The sequence below is a fragment of the Vigna umbellata genome, chromosome 3 (assembly GCF_029865625.1).
Source record: "Vigna umbellata cultivar VRB3 chromosome 3, Vumbellata_1.0, whole genome shotgun sequence".
In the NCBI taxonomy this organism is placed as follows: Eukaryota; Viridiplantae; Streptophyta; class Magnoliopsida; order Fabales; family Fabaceae; genus Vigna; species Vigna umbellata.
Genome location: NC_142167.1, coordinates 6,592,065 through 6,613,850, shown reverse-complemented (window position 1 = coordinate 6,613,850; position 21,786 = coordinate 6,592,065). Strand labels below are relative to the sequence as shown.

Below are 21,786 nucleotides of genomic sequence, written 5' to 3'. Positions count from 1 at the left end.
GTTGATGAAACATGTTTTCTTATCCGATAAAAATGTATTTGATATTTGTTAAAGGATTGACATGAGTTTGATAATTGTTTGAAAATAGTCAATACCATGAATACGGATAGGGAGCCACATTCAAGTTCATAATGTTTAATGTTGGCAATGAAGAAAAATATCTTAATTTAGAAAATTTAAAATAAACCTAGATATTTAGATGGAATTTGCTGAACCAACAAAGTTTCCCATGGTGACAAGGTAGTTTATCAATCCCACATATTTGACCAAATTGAACTTATATAATTTTGATTAGGTAAACACAATATATATATATATTGTAAAAATATTTTTGGAATATTGTTTTTTTTTTGCAAATTTTTATAAGAAATCCATATAAAAAATGATAAGAAAGATGAGAAATTCTAGTTTTGAAATTGTTAGAATAAATTCCAACAATTATGTAGTTTTGTTTAAGTGATTATCATAAAAAATGTAAAATATGAAGATGATTAACTTAATCATATTTTTAATCCTTAATATTTAGAATGAACCCGTTTTTGTTTTTTCTTTAAACTTGAGGAAAGAAAACGTCTTTACAAATTTAACTTTTTCTTTTCAAAACGTTTTCAGTGTTTAGAGAACTAAAATAGCCTTTTTTAAATTTAAGAAGCATAAATAATTTTTTAAAATTTAAAAGATCACTTCTTCTTCGTCCCAAATTTAAAAATAAAAGCTTGTGAAATATTATTATATTTTAAATTAATTTGACGGTTATGCTACAATAAAAAAGGACGTTACGCCACTGGAGTTGAAGTTGTGACAAGACAACTTCTTAAAACAATGTATCTGTCTAACAAAACTGCTTACTGAATCAGCCATCTCAAAACCGCAAAGGTTTCAGTTTTCATTCTCCTGTTTTCCTGTCACTGTCATAACCTTTTTGCAATTTTCAATGTTTATTCATTTATTTCTTATGTCGACAACGTGTCTGAACAATGTCAAATGCATATTTTGGCATTTTTTTTATACTTAATTTGGAAGATATACTTAATAGCAGTGGAGATCTTCTGTTCTCACATTGAAAGCTGCACATTAATTAAAGATAAATCCTAAATTATAAAATTGTGTATTAATTAAAAATATACTAAATTACAATTTATAATTATTTCAATCTCTAATTTGTTAACATCAATGGAATATCCGTTTTAGAATTAGTTTCATCACAATGTTATTCTTTTTAATTCTTAAAGTATAAAACTATTAGTTATATAAAATAATAATAAAAATTTATTTTCGTAAAATATTAAATTTGTTATATGATTTATTATCACATTCTTAATAAATCATTTGTAAATATGTCACTAGATTTACATGTTTAAGATGAAAGAATATGTTAAATATAAATATAAATAAAAGTCAATGTATTAGTAATTGAAAATGATATATATAATAATATGTGGAAACTATACAGAATTAATTTTACAGATAGACTAAACTTTATAATGCATATTATATTTGGTCTCCAAAATCATTTTCAAAATATCCATAACAGTTCTAAAGAGTTGATTGACACTCAATGACTCTTTCAATTTTCAGAGTGAATCAAAGTTGAATCTACAGATTTGGTGGTAGCTCACACGCTTTGACTAAGTGATGGCCGTCAAAACTATCAAACGGTTTGCAATGTCCCAAATGCAATAATTTGTGGGCCATCTCTATACAATCAACGTTTCTAGCATAACTCACGGTGGTTTGCAAATGAAATTTTTTATATGTTTATAATATTTGAAGTTGAAATTGTAGGTAGTTATGTTTGATTTTTGTTTTTTCTTTTTTTAAAAAAACTAATGGTTTTTAGTTATATTTTTCATAAATTATTCTTTGAAAAGAATATGCAATTTTTTAAAGTTGCAATTCGAATTTTTTTTATCACAATAAAAGTATTACATTCTAGTTTGTAGACATGGATTATGTAAGAATTAATGTTGATATCAAAATTCACTTTTTTATATTATTTGGAATTATAGTTTGTTAGAAATATATTTTGTAATTAATGAGAATTTTATTTTATTATGATAGAATATATAATGTTTACATAGGGAGTGAAGGAGACATAACTATTGAAAGGGGTGATTGGAGTAAGTATTATGTAGGACTATGACTTCACTTAGGAAAAATATCATACAGTTAGTTGATCATCAAATTTATTACGAAAGGACAAAACATATAAGTATTACGCTATACTTTATAGAGTTTGGAGAGGTTAAAATCAAGAAGATAACTTGAATGAGAATCTCACACATGTGTTTACGAAGTACTTGCTATGATTAAGAGTGCTCGGAGCAAATTAATTTTTCATCTTAGTTGTTAAACCAATCTTAACAAATGATTTCTCTTGAGCTCTAGAAGATATCTCACTAACATTTACTTAATTTAATAAACTTTATGTCTTGCATCTTATAAACTTTATTTTTCTCGCCTATTACATCTTTTTTCAGTTTCAAGATGTCAAAGAACTCCTTCACTAAACACATGTGATAAGTGCATCTTGAGTTCATGACCTAACTCCATCTTAATTCTCCACGATCCAAAGTCATTCTCCTTGGAAAACTTTCGATGTCAAACTTGATGGTCATATGTCTTCAACTTCTTAATTTCTTTTTTTTTTGTCCCTAGAAGATAACACTAATGAGTTAGGTTTTTAATTATAATAAACAATAAATACAAGAACAAGATTGAAGTAAATTATTTTATTATCACAAGAAGATTTATACATAGAAGTCTAATACAATAAGTTTATCATCTAAGCTCATAATAGTATATATATATATATATATATATATATATATATATATATATATATATATATATATATATATATATATATATATATATATATATATATAGTTAAAGACAATTACAAACATATTCTTGATGATCTAACTAATCTTAACACGACTTTACATTTCATAGTAGACAATCTAAATGTTTGATTAAACTCTTTAGCAAAAAATCTACATGATTAATACAAAAATATTTTATAACTTTTTTTTGCAAAAAAGTCTTTCCTTTATTATCAAATGTTACTAATGTTGAAGTAGTATTGACCTTTCAATCAAAAAATACGTGTATGAATATATATGATGACTTTAAAAATTGTGTGTTCTTTTTATAAAGTCACTTCCTTTCTTCTATGGGCATGTTTTTTTTTATTTGTATTAATGATAGACAATTCTAGTTTTTGGTTGTCGTCCCATATCCATATTACCATTCTATTGACTTTTAAAAGAAATTTAATATTATTTAAAATAATCACACTAGAAAACAAAATTTCTTGCATCAATCTAAAAATGTCCTACTAATAAATGAACCATTAAAAAAATTCGTGTTAAGTTTTTCTTATATTAACTATGAAAGACAATTATTTTTATTTTAAAACAAAAGTACTCAAACGGAGACTTTTAAATAACTCCAATAATATTATATTTAAGTATTTTAAAGTTTATTTCACACTTAATCAATCTTTCAAAATCTATGATATTAGAGTATAATTAAGATCAATAAACATATAAAGTTTACATTATTTATAAATGTGTATTGTATATTATTATTACAGTTGATTTTAAAAATATGTAAAAATATATATTATACATAAGAGGGGCAGAACTTCAAGTATCATCACGGGACTTTGAATCCTAAATTTTTATATATAAATAAAAGTTAATTTATAAATGAAATTAAATAATTTTACTAAATTTTATATTTTTAACTTGTACCTAACCTGTTCAATAGATGTTAAAGAATGTGGTCCAACGAAGCTTATTAAAGACTCATCGTCATGGAATAATTTAAAATAATTATATTGAAGTAAATATTTACATATTAAAGGAATCTTAACAAATCTCGTTAGTTTAATTATATCTACGATAAAGTATCGTATTATTATTATTACTATTATTATTACTATTATTGTCATTACTATTATTATTATTATTAGTAGTATTATTATTATTATCATTATTATTATTAGTATTATTATTATTATTATTATTATTATTATTATTTATTCGGGTAATGTCTTTATTTTATTGATATTATTTAATATTATATTACCAGTTTTATAACATGTACCTTAAGGCTGAAAGATCCTATGAATACATCTGGTATTCTTCAGGAAATACTCACTCTCACGCTTATACTCATTCTCTCTTACTCATAAAGATTGAAACACTCTTAGTGACTTGAATGTCAAAGAATCTTTTGTAGGTGGATCTCCTCTTGTGTTCCAGCCCTCAAGACCCCAGTAACTCTCGAGCAAAGCGTAACCTACCATCCTAACCGAATACTCGTGAAATTCGTGATCGATCTACTAAGTGTAAAACTCGAAGAAACCAGTGCAGGTCAACCCAACACAAACCTAGGGAAACTCGTTAATGTTCCCGCCATTCAAAGTGAGATCACGGAAGGTGAAAGCACACAACCCCATTGAGATACGGGGTCAACGAGATTCCATGAGACATTCAGACAAGCGAGTAAATAGGTAAGAACGTCAGACTTCTCGGGTATACACCCAACTTCAGAATTTTTGAGATAGGATCGACTATTCATGCTCGCCAAACATAAAGAGTTTTCATTCTTTCATGGCAAAAGTAGCATGTTCCAGCATTCCAAAGGGGATTATCATCCACATACGTAAATATGACAAAACAATTGACTCAGCCACCCATCTAAAGTCTTATCTTATCCCAGTCAGTTTTCATACTCAAGATAAAAGATTTTTTTTTGCACGTTGTTCCCAACCACCTTGGGGAGAACTCACTTTGGACTAGTAGTATATGCTACCTACGTACTCGGTGGACTCCTTTGAAGCGTTAAGTACCATGTTCACAAGATGAGGTCGAGGACAGTTTGACCGATCCAACATGATCCTTCATATCCCAAGACCCAAGCCTATCCAAGGTCATTAATTCACTCCCACACAACTAATCATTTGGACCCAGATCGTCCAACCCAACCCCAATCAGGCAAGGCGAAGCGTTCACACCATCATTGGAGGTTTTGCCGGGGGAGGAAGCTCTCGAGCAACACAAAAGAGATACTAAAAGAGTATCAACTCGGTAAGAAGGTTTCCACTGCGGCATTTACCTCATATAACCTTCTCTAACAAGGACTTCTACATAAATGACCTTGATCAAGACTATCTGGTGGTCATCATGACAACCATCCCCAACTATCGAGTTGATAAAATGCTCATCGATTATGGAAGCTTGGTCGATGTCCTATTATGGTACGCCTTCAAAAAGTTGGATATTCCCACCAACCTCTTTCAACCCTATCAAGAATCTTTGCTCGCTTTCATCAGAAAACGAGTTCACACCAAATAGTACATTAATCTGTTGACGACCTTTCAAATGCCTAAAGCCCATTGCAATGTAATAGTATGATACCTAGAGAAGTAGTGCAACCATGTCGACTGATGTTTTCAAATCACTAAAGTTGACCAAAACAACAATCCCCTTGATCTCAACCGTAGAGTTGAGTTTCCAAACAATAGCTGACCTTCGTTTAACCAACCTATGCAAAGTTGCACCTTGGAAACCCTGTTGTCCCAAATCACCAAGGTTGGCAACAACATGGGTGAGCATGTTTGTAAACGAGTAGTAAAAGTCCTTAGAAAAAGCACAAATATATTCTCTTAGTGCCCCACTAACATGCTAGGCATCAACCCTGCATTCAATTGTCAGCACCTAACTATGCTTCAACTAGTCAAATCTATGGCCCAAAGAAAAAGAAATCTCAAAGAAGAACGCCAAACCATTGTCAACAAGGAGGTAACAATGCTCCTCGAAGCCAAATTCATCAAAGAAGTTAACTATTCCACATGGCTTGGTAATGTCGTTATGGTAAAGAAAGCTAGTGAAAAATGTTGTATTTTTGTCGATTACACTAACTTCAACAAAGTATGCCTAAAGGACATATATCCATTACCCAATATGAACCGACTTGTAGATGTGGGCTACGAGTTACTAAGCATCCTGGATGCATACTTATGATACAATCAAATTCTAATGTACCCACTCAACAAAGAGAAAACAACCTTCATGATGGAAGGGACCAAATTCTACTACAAGGTAATGCCTTTCGGTTTGAAGAACAATGAGACGATGTATAAGTGCCTAATGGACAAAGTGTATGTTGAACTTATGAGAAAATTAATGAAGGTCTACATGGATGATATGGTCGTCAAATCCATTATTTCAACCGATTATCCAACATACCTACAGGCCATCTTCGACAAGGTACACCACCATAACAAGAGGCTAAACCTAGAAAATTGTTTCTTTGTTGTAAGTGGCGATAAATTCTTGGGCTTCATGATAACCTAGCGAGAGATATAGGCCAACCTAGACAAATGCAAAGTCATACCTAACATAAGAACCCCAACCAACCTAAAAGAGGTCTAAATTTTGAACGACAGGTTGGTCTCTTTAGCTCACTTTTTACCATGCCTAGCTGATGAGTGCATATTTATGCCCACATCCATGTTTTAAAATTCAAAATTTTGATGAGATTCTTATGCTTAAATGGTTGATTTAAAGTGAATTTGTGACAATTGGATTTATTGGGTTTGAAAATTTAAAATGTAATTTTTAGTTGCATAATTATGTTTGATATTCTAATATATATTTGTGCAGTTGAACTTAGAATTTTATTCCTTTAAAGTGAAATTAGAGGAAATTTCAGGACTTTTTTGTAATTTTAGAAGATTAAGAACATAAACAAAATTTCAAAGACAATTTAGTTGATATTTAAAGATAATTAATTTAATTTGAAAATATTCTTAAAAACTAATTAAATCTGTTGAATATTTGAAAGATATATGATATAAGATAAAAGTTCTTATCAACAAAATATTCAGAGTCCAAGCCCAATCAAGTCTATATAAAGAGACTTACGCAGAAATCAGAACTCATTCACTCTCTCAGACTCCTCCATTGAAAGCAATCATCAACCACTCCTCTCATTTTATTTTACCATGTACTTCACTTCATCCATGGAGGGCTAAGCTTCTAGGACTATTCCACTATAATTTCATTATGGATTATGAGGTTAAGTTGAATTGATGTATTTGTTTCTCTTTATTATTAATTTGAGTTATCTTCTTTCTTTGTCTTTCATCTCTCAATCACATTAAAAGTAATGATTTTTTTTATCATCATAATGTGTTTGAATCTACATGCATACTGATCATATGAGTTCAAAGGTTTTTAGGCTTGATTGAGAATTTACTTTAATTAAATTTAGGAACTTTCATATGATTAAACGAGTTTTTTCTGCTAATTGAGAATTACTTTGATTGGTGGTAAGAATTTCAAGTATAATTAATTGAGAATTTACTTTAGTTAATTAACGTGATAGCTTCAACGACAACGTATCACTAACACAAAAGGCGAAACTCCTTTTTATGATCATGAAAGGAGCTCAGACCTATGATTATACCAAGGAATGTGAAACCATGTTTCACCAACTAAAGAAGGGGGTTCAAACACTCCCCGTCTTTAGCAGTCCTCAACTAAACCATCCATTGGCTATGTACCTTACAATATCCTCGACATGGAGAAAGACAAGAGGAAATACCCCGACATATTTCATAAGTGGACTCTTCAACCCACTGAAGAGCGATACCAAACCATAGAAAAGCTTGTCCTAACTTTAATCTTTTCATCATAACGAATATGCAAGTACTTTTGTAACTTTAACATTTGTGTCCGCACAAATTATTCTATCAAGCAGATCCTATAGAAACCTGAGCTAGCAATGCACATGACGACATGGTAGAACTTTTCGAGTTTGGGTTAACCTACAAAAATAGGAGATCAATGAAATCACAATTCCTCACTAATTTCCTTACCAAACTCTCACCTGAAGGAGAACAACTCACGTGGTGGTCCCTTAGTGTTGATGGATCTCTAACAAGAAAGGCAGTGGCATAGGCATCATCTTAGAAGGACACAACGACCTCATCCTAAAGCAGGTCATCTGTTTTAACTTGAACACCTCCAACAATTAGACTTATTACAAAGCCTTGATCTTCATATTACGACTAGCTTATGAGCTAATAGTAAAAAAGTTGTGATGTTACAACAACTCTTAATTGGTCACGAGCCATGTTAGAGGAAATTATCAAGCTAAAAAGCCTTCTTTAAAAAAATATATTTTCACATGGTAGAAACCTTTGCAAAACGGTTTGATGAATTCAAGATCAACCACATGTCAAGAGAAGAAAATGATAAGGCCCACATGATGTTTAATCTCGTCAACACAAAGAAATCCGAACAACATAGGACTTTAATCAAGCTGACTCTTTCAAGCCCAAGTTGAGATCATGAAGATGTCCTCAAAATCTTCTCAACCTTGCTGAGCTAGATGACCCTAATCTTGAGTTATCTGATTGTTGACGTGCTCCCTACCAATCCAACAGAAGCAAAGCACATACGACAATAGACGACATTATATACCGTGTAGAATAGGGAGCTCTTTAGGAACAAGTCTGATATGTACTTGTTAAGATGCATCACAATATATGTAGCATGTTCTCTAGAGACTGATTCATGGCCATGTGAATACTAAGAGTTGGGTACTATTGGCCCATGTTAAGAAAGGTTATTATGAGTACATCATGAAATGCTAAGAGTGTCAATAATTTGACCCACTACATCAGGTTCCCTAGACAAACTACACACTATAACCTCTCATTGGCCATTCGTTACATGGGACATGGACATACTCATCCCCTTTCCCCTGCCAAAGGGATAGGTCAAGTTCCTTATCGTGACCATAGACTATTTCATCCAATGGATGGAGGCAGAACCACTGACCATTATCTCTGCCCAACAAATTCAAAAATTTTGTTGGAAGAACATTATCTATGGACATGAATTACCACATTCCCTAGTCACTAATAACACCCGACAATTCATCAATGCCGATGTCGAACAATTTCTCAGCTAACTCGACATAAGGTATAAACTTTCCTCAGTTGAACACCCTCAAGCTAATGGACAGGCTGAAATTGCCAATAAAGTCATCCTTACTAAGCTAAGGAAAAAGCTAGAGAAGGCTAAAGGTCTCTAGACTGAATAGATACCAACAATATTATATGGTTATCGCTGCACCCCACAATTGTTAGCGAGAGAAACACCTTTTCAATTAGCCTATGACATTGACGCCATGATATTGGTAGAGCTCAATGAAACTTCCTGATAACGATAATACTTTGATGAAGTGAACAACAAAGAAAACCTTAAAGCCGAGCTAGATCTTATACACGAAATCCAAGAAGAAGCCATTGTATGAGAAGTTGCGGCTAAAAAAAGAGTGGCACGATACTATAACACCCGAGTTCAGAAAAGATCCTTCCAAAAGAGAGATCTAATCTAGAGAATGCTAGTAGTGCATGCAAAACTATAGGCAAACTTACCCCAATTGGGAGGGACCCTTCCGCATAATGGACTCTCTCCATAACAACACCTATAAACTAGAAAGGAAAGCTCGTCCCAAAAACGTAAAATGTCATACTTAAAGATGTATATATTACACTTAAATATTTAAGAATGTGTGTACTCTTTTTTCTTTTTCTATTTAAATAAGTGTTATTTATTGAACATTGTATATTCCTATTTTGTAGTAGTATCCAAGTGAGAGAACTACAACATCCTTATAAATATGTATACATTTATAAAAATTAAAAAAAAATTGACACCCTAAATATATATATTTCTTTTAAAAATCCGTCACTGATACATAATCCTTCTCGAACATGAAATTTAATTACAAACCTTCTACTTAGTAATATTGCATGTAACTCTGTGTTATAATTTTTCTTCTCTATTAATTTTGAGTCTAAAACAAGTAATCTTTAAATTTAAAGACAAATTTAAAACACCAGCTAAGACAATTAAAGCATATTAAAATAAGCATAAATACTTATAACATCCTTCTCCTAAACGAATGGCGTGTTTTACTCAAAAAAGAAAACAAAAGGAAAGAAATAAAATTTGTATAATACTTAAACGTGATTAGGTTTTGTTTTCAGTTTATAGTTTATTTAAGAAATTACCTCATTTCAATTTAGTTAAAACTTGTAGAAGTTGTAAAAGTAAGACACTTGAACATTTTCATGTGAAAATTCACCATTTTTTTCTTACATAACTTTTTCACTGTTTGAAAAGAAAGGACAGAGTAGGTTTATCAAATTGATGAAATTGAAATGAAAGTCAAAGTCTTGGAAGGGACCAAAGTTAGAAAGTTTGAGTGGCACAAGCAAACACACGTCGGCCATGGAAAATCAAAGCACATTGGCTACGTATAGTCAATTTTCTTCTTCATTATCCCAACAAATTGGAACACATTATTGACTTACAAGCACTTAAGTATGAAAGAAGTAATACACACTCTAAAAAGTGATAATGTGAACATTTTTGTATCATACTAATGGGTTGGAGTTTGTTATGTAAGTATATTTCCATTTTATAAATATTTAATAAATTATACTTATTATTGTCTTTTTTTAGAAAAAAAATAGAAAAAAATAAAAATAACCAAGTCAAATAATTTTTGTAAAAAAAAAATACAATATAAAAATCATTAATGAATAAGGAATTAAAAAGAGTTTGAATTAAGATACCGTACACTATAATATTTAGAAAAAGAATACTTCACTGTCAACTTAATGGCATATAGTAGAAATTTTTAAATCTTAAATGTTTTCTAGAAAAGTAACATAGAAGAGTCTGAAAATTATTCTCATCGAATTTGTTGTATTGTTTAATATATTATACTTATAGATAAAAGAAATAAGTAATAATATAAATGAAATTATTAAAACAGAATAAATATGATAAATTTATTCATTCACTTACAAAACTAATTAAGAAGACAAAAATTACTTATAAACCTGAAAATTATACTGATATTTTAAATAGATTTTAGTAATATTTAAGTTATAATATGTTAAATAGTTGAATCTATAAGAATAGGAAAGGACGTGGAAGGTGGATGAATTTGAGTGTGACATAGATATTATTAGAAAGAAACCCTAAATACATATCTTTTACTTAAACGGTTCGTTCTTATCCATGTTGCTTTCTACGAGGGCAAAGAATTGAGGCTAAAATGAATGTTGTGTCTTTCTTTCCAGCTCTCGCAGGGAAAGCTGTTCTTATCCATTTATTTTGTCTTTTTCATGAAGGAGTTGACATTAGAATTAAATCATAATATCTCACCATTTATATTCTTTAAGATTTTAATAGTGCCTTGCAACACCACGTATGCAAATTAAGGAATTAGGTGGATTCCTCTTCACAAAAATAATAAATATGGAGTTAGGTTAATTAAGTCAAATTAAGACAACTAATTATGCATAATTCCCTCGCTTTTAAGCAACTCTTTTCAAAGGCAAAAATCATATTTTAGATATTAATTGGATTTCTATTAATAGAAGTTATTTTAGCTTAATTAGATATTATGAGGTTATTGTGTAATTTTAGTTCTTTACCTTTTATTTCTGTCAAGTGGAGTGAGTTTAGTAATTTATATTTGGATTTAATATTTTTTTTTGTTTTACTTTTTAGTTAAAATAGGAATTAGTTTTTTTTTAAAATTTTGTTCTAATTAATCTTTTAATTTTAAAATGTATAAATTTAGTTTTTTTAATCAAATTTTATTGAGTTTATTTAATATTTTAAATATGTTTTGTAATAAAACTTGAATTATTTATATCATCTGACAAATTTTTCTTTAATATTAATTTCAAAACATTTTTACAAAATTAAATTAACAAAACTAAATCAACTTATTTTACAAATTAACGAACTAAATTAAATTAAAATTTAAAAAAATTCAATTTTCAGAGACTAAAATATATTTAATTTTTTATATTTTATTGATCAAATGTGTAATTTTAATTATTTTGAGGAGTAGAATATGTGTATGCAATATTGGTTGAATCAGTTTAGTCAGTTAAAACTTAACAGACTGAAATTGTACGTTTTCTATTCATGGATGATCTAATTGGTGTAATAAAGATTTAACAAATTAAAACAAAACTGTTTGTGACTGACAAAGCACTAAAAGTGAAATTAGGTTAACTAAAATATTTTTAATTAAAAGTATTTAATAGGTTCTTTCCTTTAAAGTAAAATTAGAAATAATTTTTTTTTATTAATTGATAAATTTTTATTACACCAATTCTTCATTTCTATTTTATTTTTAAGACTAAATTATACATTCTTTTTTATATTTTATGGTAATTTAATTAATCTAATCTCCATTATTTGATAATTGACGAAACGAGTAACACTAATTATTTTACTAGAAATAATAATTGTTGGTGAGTTATTTGATTTGAACTTCATCATGCTAAAGTGATCCAACTCTAAAATCAAACTTATGACATTAAACAACTTATCACGAGACTTACAAAAATTATATTTTTATAGTTATTGTACATTTTATTTCCATTAAAAAATATAATAACAAGTCAATTACTTGATTTACTTAACATTAAAGATAATTGAATAAATCTATTCTTTAACCATTATCTTATTCTCAATCAAACTCATTAGTTTGATTAAGTTTAAAATCTTATCAAGAGATAAAAGATTATAACTTATATAATGATACTATAAACACAAATACTTAACAATTTAAGTGTCACAATTTAAATGAGTTTGATAATCTAATCTTTATCACGAAAATTAACGGGTGACAATTTACATCTTAACAATTACTCTATTAGAAATCAAATAAATTTCATTATGACTTAATCTACTTAAATTATACAATACACCGAAATAACTAAGTCAATCCGTAACCAAAAAGAAAGTTAGAAAGTCAAGTTCATGATGATGCTCAAAGAAGATGACTTTAAACCAATTTTGAAATATAAAGAAGCAAATTAAGTAAAAAAAAAAGACCATATTAAATAAAAAAAATTATTTATATAATTTCCCTATTTGTTAGAGAAATCTTAGTGCCGCCAAGGTATTAAAGATGTGTGAATTTCGTGAGTGGTGTTTTCTGGATTCGTAAAAAAAAAAAAAAAAAAAACACAGCTGGAAACTAAAAACACGTTACTGAGAGGTATTTTGTCTTCTTATCCTTTTTCCATTGAACATTGGCTTCTGAAACTTGTGGGTCCCACCTGAATTGGCACACTCGTTTTGTTTTATCATAAAATGTCCCTTTTTCACATATAAATAAATACCAGCCACCTTTGGTACAGTGTATAGCCTTACTTTTTAACTCAGATAACGACCATAATTTAATTCATATACACACTTCTAGTCCTTTTATTTTTTTTTATTTTTTTTATTTCAAAATAATCTTAATCTTTATTATTTTTCTTACGATAGTTTTATTCAATAATTGGTAAATTTCATCTCTCATCCTAACATTATATGTTTAATACAACGAAACTCATAAAAGGTCAACTTTGTTTTCAATCTTTCGAATTTTTTTAAATTTGGTTTTACTATTTAAAAAAAGAGAGCTATGTCTTTTTGTTGTCTTTGTAATCAGAAAATTGAGTTTGAAAGTTTTGGAGGAACAAAAAATATATTTTAATAAAAATTCATTTTTAAAGTATAAAGACAATATATATAGAGGAATAAAAATTAAATTTTAATAATGATCATCAACTTTAACCAAATATTATCAGAGTTTTTGCATATTTTATCAAATATTTACATTTAACAAATTTTGACTATTTTACTTATTTTTAGCATCATAATACGAAACTTCCTTTATTTCTTTTTGAGTCTCATATTTTCGGAAAGGAATATTTTATTTATTTATTTATAACATTAATTTTCAAATATTAATTAATTTATGTAATCAACATGAAAAAGAAGATAAAGAAACTAATAGTATCTATAGTGAGAAAAAAAAAAGAATGAAAAAGAGGAAACTATTTATTTTTAATAAAAAATTTGAAGACAAATTGATTAACGAATTTTGAGGTATGAGAATATATGAGATGTCAAAGTTTATAAGATGATTTTGTTGAGAATAAAATGAAAAAAAAAAAGAAACATTTTTTTTAATTATTTGATTAGAATGAAAAACTTTGTTATATTTATATTTCTAAAGACAAGCAGCTTTAATAATATAATAATATAATAATCTAATAGAAAGAGGGAGAAGGTAAACGAAGAAGGACTTGTAATATTTTGTTTGCTTTCTACGTTCTAGGATGTAATAAAGAGGTGATGTTTCTTGGTCCATATTTAAGTATAAAAATCTTAATAATGTGTGGAATCTGAATACAAGGTACAATACCACCCATGGTTTTAGAAAGCAAAAACCCTACCAATTTTATTTTAACTTATCCTAAGAACTCCACAAATTTCTTCTTTGACTGGTAAATTCAATGAATATTATTTTTCTAATCAACAATACAGTTCCAGGCATGACCCACATAATTTCAGGATAACCAACCTCTTTCAAATGCAACTTCCTGTGATGAGTTCTTCACGAAAATGACAATAATAAAATTAATAAATAAATGTTTTGGGATAATGCATGAACATGATATATAATTATTATGTAAAGTAAAAGTTGGTGTCCTTTCCTGCAACCAAAGAACACCAACCACACAATTTCTCTAATGCGTCGACAAAAGGTCGCTTGATCCTTAAACAAATCGTCGTTAATCACGTGTTTTCATTGTTTTTTCTTCTAACACAGTAGGGGCATGATAACCAATTGGCGACTGTAGTAAAAGTGCCAATAAGTGTTCAGATAAAAAAGGAACTAAAACCATTAAGAGAAAAATGAAGATCAACACTTGAAATTTTTGTTTTGCCAATATATGAGGAAAATGGTGATGGTTTTGCAAAATACAACCACTTCTATAAGTAATTTTTAATTGTATTGTATAATTGTTCGATTATATTCAGATAATACACCGTACGATCATCATATAACTAATCGTATGATTATATTCACATGATATATCATACGACATCACATGATTAGTCATATGGTTATATTCACATATAAACTGTATGATCATACGATCATCATATAACTAATCGTATAATTATATTTACATGATATATCATACGACATCACATAATTAGTCATATGGTTATATTCACATATGAACTGTATGATCATACGATCATCATATAACTAATCGTATAATTATATTCACATGATATATCATACGACATCACATGATTAGTCATATGGTTATATTCACATATGAACTGTATGATCATATCTATATGATAAATTATACGGTCATCAAATCAAATGACTGATCGAACGATTAAGATATAAAAAAATTAATTCTAACATTAATTAGTTTAGAGCAACATGATTATTAGAGTCATAATTAAATGGTCGTTAATCTATACAAATTTAAAATAAAAAAAATATGTAATTACATTTAATACTCAACTGTCGAACAAACACTGACTTTGACATTAGATGATAATCTTCCAACTTAACCAAACAAAATTACAAACAAATGGTAATAAAAACGAACACTTGGATGTGAAAACCGAAAAGACTTATTATTTTTCAAAACATTCATTATTTTCCAAAATTTTAAGTTTTAACAGTGGTCTTAGAAGCTACTGTTTTTCATTATCAAATTTGTCATTGTGTTTTTTTACACGAGTGTTACTCTAAAATTGTCATGAAAATGAATCGTGTAAAGCATATTTTTGCTAAATATAGATATTCTTTTAGGCAATTACCACAGTACTTTGTATGAAAGCATTTTAGGAAGAAGCAGTTCAAAGAGGCATTGAACCAAGCAAAAAAAGCTGAGAGACTTGTACTGAAATGGAGAGAACATAAATGGAGGAGCATTCGAATAACAATGCTATCAAATGAAACACGGATTATTACTTAAAAGAAGTAGACTATCCACCTTTAACTGGATTGGACAAAGCAGGGACATTCACAGTATATGAAAACGTGAATCAGATCTTTTAGCTCATGCATAGATTTTTTATTAAAGAAAATAACAATTTTGTAATTTATGTTGGACTTAATATTTTTTTATCATTGATAATAATAATTTTATATAACCCCTAATAGTGTCTCACATATATTTATATATTTTAAGCTGATAAAAAAAACACCATGCAATTTTCATATAATTGGTTTCTAAAATATATTGTATTTATTTGGTTATAAAGTTAGAAGTTATGATGCATGAAAGATACCATAAATGTATCGTGTTATTAATGAAATTTCTAATGTATAAAATGTAGATATTTAATATAAGAATAATTTTTATTTAATAATGCTAAGTAAACGAAATTTTAATTTGGATTCATATAATTATAATATAGTTTTATCATGTTCTAAACATTTTATGTATTTTTCAACTCACACATGTCACATAGTATCTTATATTATTAGATATTGATATGTATTGAATATGACTATATGTGATGAATATGGATATGGATATGGATAAAGTATCCAATGGGTGAATAATAGCATAAAAGTGATTTTAATAATCCTAGAAGAATTAGAGGTACTTCCAAGTTAAAGAATTTTTTTAAAGTATGTTTGGATTAATTGTGTTTGAGAAGAACACTTTTCTTCTTACTGAAACGATTAATTTTATTTTGAAATTTGCAGAATTAGTTTTGTAACTTCAGAGGAATGATGTCTAGGGTAGTTATTTATTAGTTGAGTTTCTTAAAGTTTTTTATTTGTCTAAAAAGACTTGAGTAGAAGTGACGGACACTGCATGCTTGTACTTAAATGTCTCTGGTTTGTTTAATTTTATGAAATTCGAAAGTCTAACGATAAAAAAAATATGTAATTATCCACTTTCACTATTCAATATGCAAAGCCAAAGTTAGATCCAAAGACAGATTTTGATTATTTCTATGTTGAAGGAGTTTAGTTTAGTGGTCAACGGCAAGAGAATGAAAAATCATGGTTACAATGGACCCCCTTGTGTCATCAAGGTATAATCGTTATATTGTGGAATCATGAGGGTGGTTACTTCAAGAAACTGCATAAATATGTCACAGGTGCAAGACAAAATAATAATCTTCGTTTTCTACCCTCACAGCTTTTTCCTTTCTTCTTCTCATCTCTGTTAGTGTCTCTACTTTTCAGTTCAGACTCAAGGAGCTCAAAGACCTCAAATTTCGATTTCAATCTGCAAAATCTCACGTATGCCCTTTATTGCTTTTCAAGATTTTCTGCTCTTTCTACTCCCAAAAACTACTTTGATTGCAGTAGGAACAGAATTCAAGCAAAATTCTCGGCTGAATAGTTGTCTCATCACATGTTTTTTTTTCTATTTCATTTTGAACTATTGGTAGTTAGAATTTCCCTTTGGAAGCATGATTTTTTTACATACCACCATGGCTTGAAAAGGTTTTTCGCTAGGAATGATTGATGATCATTTTCTTTATTCAGTGATTTTCAGGTGATTTGCAAAGATGAGTGTTATGTATAGTCCTGTTTTCAAGTACTCAGATGTTGAGCTTCAGCTAAGGAAAAACCAAGAAATGGATTCAAGTATTGGAAATCCACAACAACACTGTCACCAACCCAATTCTGGACTACTGAGGTACTGTTCTGCTCCAAGCTCATTGCTCGCAAGCCTTGTTGACAACAACATTCTTGACTGTGTCAACGAGGAATCTTTCACGAGTGAGATTCATCAGCATTATGTTCCATCCACGAGTTCAGAAATGGACACCATGTTGTCGAAATCGCTGCCATCCAACGATGGATGGAACAATTCAGAAGCTTTGCAAGAATTTGGAAGCAAGCCTGTGAAGCAGGAAATAGGGGAATCTGTTCCACAAGGACCACCACCACAACAGAATGAATATTCTTACGGTGGCTCTCATTTAATTTACCAATCACAGCAAATTCAAGGCTTGCCAAATGAAATGGGTGCCAGGAATTGCTCCAATCTCTTCAGGCAAAAGAGCTCCCCTGCTGGATTTTTTTCCATCGAAAATGGTATGCATTTTCTCTTGTTTGCTACTGCTTCCTTTATAGTCTATGGTTTTCCTTTTTTCCTTTTTTCCTTTGGTTTACTAATTTTTCTCATGTATGTAAAAAACATAGTATGGCTAAAATTGAACCATTTTTACCATATCCAGTCCTTCTGAAAATCGACATCATACATTGTCGAAATGTTCAGAATTAACTAAACCTTGCAAAATACATACTGCTAAATCAGATCCCTCTTTCCTTATTGGGAGATAGTTCTTTATGTTATTCTTGCAGAGAATGGAAACCAGATTTAGATGACAGATAAAAAGGTAGGAATATGTGAGAAGTTAATCTTAATCATAGAATCAAATCAAACAGCCAAGAAGAGATTGAAGTAAATCATTGTGTACGGTTTTATTGTCAAAAATAACTTCTCTTACCTCATTAAATATGTTCCATGTATACAGATATATGCATAAGCAGTTGCATGATTGTAAACAAGACATTAGTTTTAATGTTATGGATTATGAATACTTTTCTATTTCGTGTAGATCTTGCAGCATTGAGAGAAATAGATGCCTTTAAAGCCAATGATGTTTCAAATAGACAGGCTACTACATCAACCAGTGGCTTTAGTAGTTCTCTTGCTTTCTCATCCAGGCCATCTTCATGCCTGAAACAGATGCCACAAATTGCTGAAAATGAAAATGAAAGCCTTCAAGAAAATTGTGACCAAAGTAGGATCCTAGTTAATGAAGATGGTAACTCAAAGTTCTACATACCTAGCTTCACCACTGAAATCTGGGAAAGTTCTTCATTCAATGCCCCCAAAACAGAAAGTGATGATGAAATCATGTTTTCCACCTCAAATGCTTTGGAATCTCAGGTACATAACAAAGTTTTTGAATTTACTTTCAACCAACTTTTTTCCACTGTTCATCATCATCATCATCATCATCAGGAATCAGATTTTGGCTATCCAAATCTTGGTCTGACCCACCATTTGAGCCTACCTAGCTCTTCTACTAAGAGGTCATCCATAGAGAAGTTTCTTGAAGTTCAAGGTTCAATTCCTTGTAAAATTCGAGCCAAAAGAGGCTTTGCCACTCACCCAAGAAGCATTGCAGAGAGGGTAAAAAATTCTATAGCTTCTGGCAATTATAAATCTCTTCTCAGTTTGTCACTTTTCATACTAACAAGACCATGCAGCTTACCCTTTTCTTGTTTGTTATCCTCAAAGGTAAGAAGAACAAGAATCAGTGAAAGAATCAAGAAATTGCAAGACCTTTTCCCAAAATCAGAAAAGGTAATTTAACTCTCACAAGAACATCACATATTCATATTCATTTTATTTCACTTTCTCTTTGAGAATTGATGTTAATTTGACACTTCTTTCACATGACAGCAAACAAGCACAGCAGATATGTTGGATTTAGCAGTTGAGTACATTAAGGACCTTCGGCAACAAGTTAAGGTACTATAGAATTACAAATATTTCCACAAATCTTTCTACAAACTCCACCAAACTCATTTTCTAACTAAACTCCATTCTCCTTATGCAGGTACTCTCAGATTGTAAAGCAAAGTGCAAATGTACTAGTAATGAGAACCATTGCACTAGAACTTGTGCCTGATATATTTACACTTAGATAGCAAAGTTGTGGAGAATTTTTTAGTGTGCCAAAGTTAGCCATTGTAATTATATAAAATAATGCTGACATTTGCCTGGTGTAAGTTTAGATCCAGGTGAATATTTTTCACTTTTGATTTTCATTTCTTTCCCCCCTTAATTTCCTCTCCCTTATAGTTTGATATAGAGCCATAAAGTCCTACAGCATGTTTGGCAGAAATCTTGCACCTCTTCATTTTTACCTATAAAATGTTTTATTGGATTACTGATCTGAGTTACTTAATGTAACACAAACTTCAGTATAATGTTTAATACTGAATTTTATGTGGAGATTGCTTTTGAAACTAGAAATTATGATCTTCGATTCAGCTTCCAATATTCCTAGAATATTGATGCACTGTCAATTTTTCCTCTCCATTTTGCTCATAAAGTGGCCAGCTAAGTACAAGCTGAATCTTAGATAATATTAACAACAAAATTGTCCGAATACACAATCCATTCATAACGTATAAAACATGAAACTTAATGGTATGTTTGAACAACTTCTCCAAACACTTTTAAGAAAAATAATAATAATAATAATAATACACTAATGGATATACTATTGGGGTTATCAGATGATGCCGAAAAACATGAAGACAATCTCGAATTAATGGTATCAGCCTAATGCACTTAGTTGCTAAATCAAACTCTAATGAGGTATTAAGCTGACATAACTCTATTAAGCATATGAGTCATGACTAAACTCATATTTGAGATTACACACTTCTTCTATAATCTAGGAGATTTAAATTTTGCAATTCATAAATCAACGATGTGACATAGTGAACCCCTCCTTACCTAACAAGTGGTATCAGAGCCTGGTTAATCTTTGGTGACCGCCTCACACAAATATAACATGGTCATATAAGTGTGTCCCGTTAAGATGAATAGCGGTACAAAAGAGGTACTCGAATGCTTTCGAAGGGAGTGTACCAATGTAGGGACTCACCCTTGAGAGAAAGATTGAGAATTCAAGTATGAGTCTAAGTTTCGCATTGAGTAAAAATGAAAAAATAAAATATCATGAAGATCTTTAGATTGAAATTATAGTTTCAATCTCTTATGAATTGGACTCAAGTTTTATTATTGTTATATTTTTCTAGTAAACCTTCTTCTTAATAAACCTTAATATATTAATAAAAGTTTCTTTCTTCAAATCTTGTTCTTGAGTTTTTATGTTATTGCCACGTGAATGTAATATTTTTTTATTTAAACTTTTAGTTTATGCATAACGTCAATATAACTTTTATTTATTTTTAAAAAGTGATTGGAATTCAAACATTGCAAAGATATTACCAACAAAAATGTTCATAATTATTATTTCAACTTCCACTTTTTTTTTTTATTTCTCAAATTAATAAGAATTAGGCAACTATACTGAGAATATATTTTAGGCAATAATTACTAAAAAAATAACTAATAAACATATTTTCAATTTGCACGGTCTTGCGTGATGCTCTTGCTACAAAAATCATAGCTATTTCAGCTTTTGACACAATTGAAAAACTGCTAATTTAGTGTAATAATTTTATTTTCATGTAAACTAATTATTAATTATTATAAATATATTTTAAAAAATAATATTATTATAAAAAAAATCTGATCTTACGTAGCAATTTATAATCGGAAAACTGTATTACAGTGTATTTAAATTAAGTTCTAAAACATTTGGAAAAGCGTCACAATAGTTTCCTACAACCTGAATTCAGAAAAAAATTAATATTTTAATTTATTTTCGTCAATTAAAATTTTGAACAGTGATATGACATAATGTTAAAAGTATTTATATTATTTGTATCCTTATACAATAAGAAGAAGAGAAAAACAGAAATTGAAACTCATATAAAGGGAATAAATAGTCAAGAGCAACTCTAACATTTATTTAAGAGAAACTTTGAGAGATCTACATAAATCTATTTCTAATAATAATAATAATAATAATAATAATATAAAAGGGTAAAAGAATGGAATTGCTTTTTATATGTTTAATTATGGTAATTTTCTTAACATTGATTTATATTTTTTTAGAATGGAAAGTTTTAATGTTAGATTGAAAAGTATATTTGATTGGAATGAAGTGTTAGGTGAGTTAAAGTTAAGGATGAAAATAAGTGAAGTTATTGAGTGAATAGATTCTATAG

At 29.3% G+C, this 21,786-nt stretch overlaps 1 protein-coding gene across 2 annotated transcripts; it reads left to right on the top strand.

The window, feature by feature from the left end:
* Window positions 1-17,039: 17,039 nt before the first annotated feature.
* On the top strand, window positions 17,040-19,933 carry LOC124827551 (transcription factor bHLH130-like). Of its 2 annotated transcripts, none has more exons than XM_088110634.1 (7): window positions 17,040-17,193; window positions 17,443-17,997; window positions 18,525-18,859; window positions 18,935-19,105; window positions 19,214-19,279; window positions 19,379-19,447; window positions 19,536-19,933. In XM_088110634.1, exons 2-7 carry the CDS (start codon window positions 17,466-17,468, stop codon window positions 19,605-19,607), a joined length of 1,245 nt encoding a protein of 414 aa, XP_087966760.1. In that variant the 5' UTR covers window positions 17,040-17,193; window positions 17,443-17,465; the 3' UTR covers window positions 19,608-19,933. The 2 variants fall into 2 exon arrangements, with proteins under 2 accessions (XP_087966760.1, XP_087966761.1); XM_088110635.1 differs by having other exon boundaries at window positions 17,055-17,193; window positions 17,453-17,997.
* The last annotated feature ends 1,853 nt before the right edge of the window (window positions 19,934-21,786 follow it).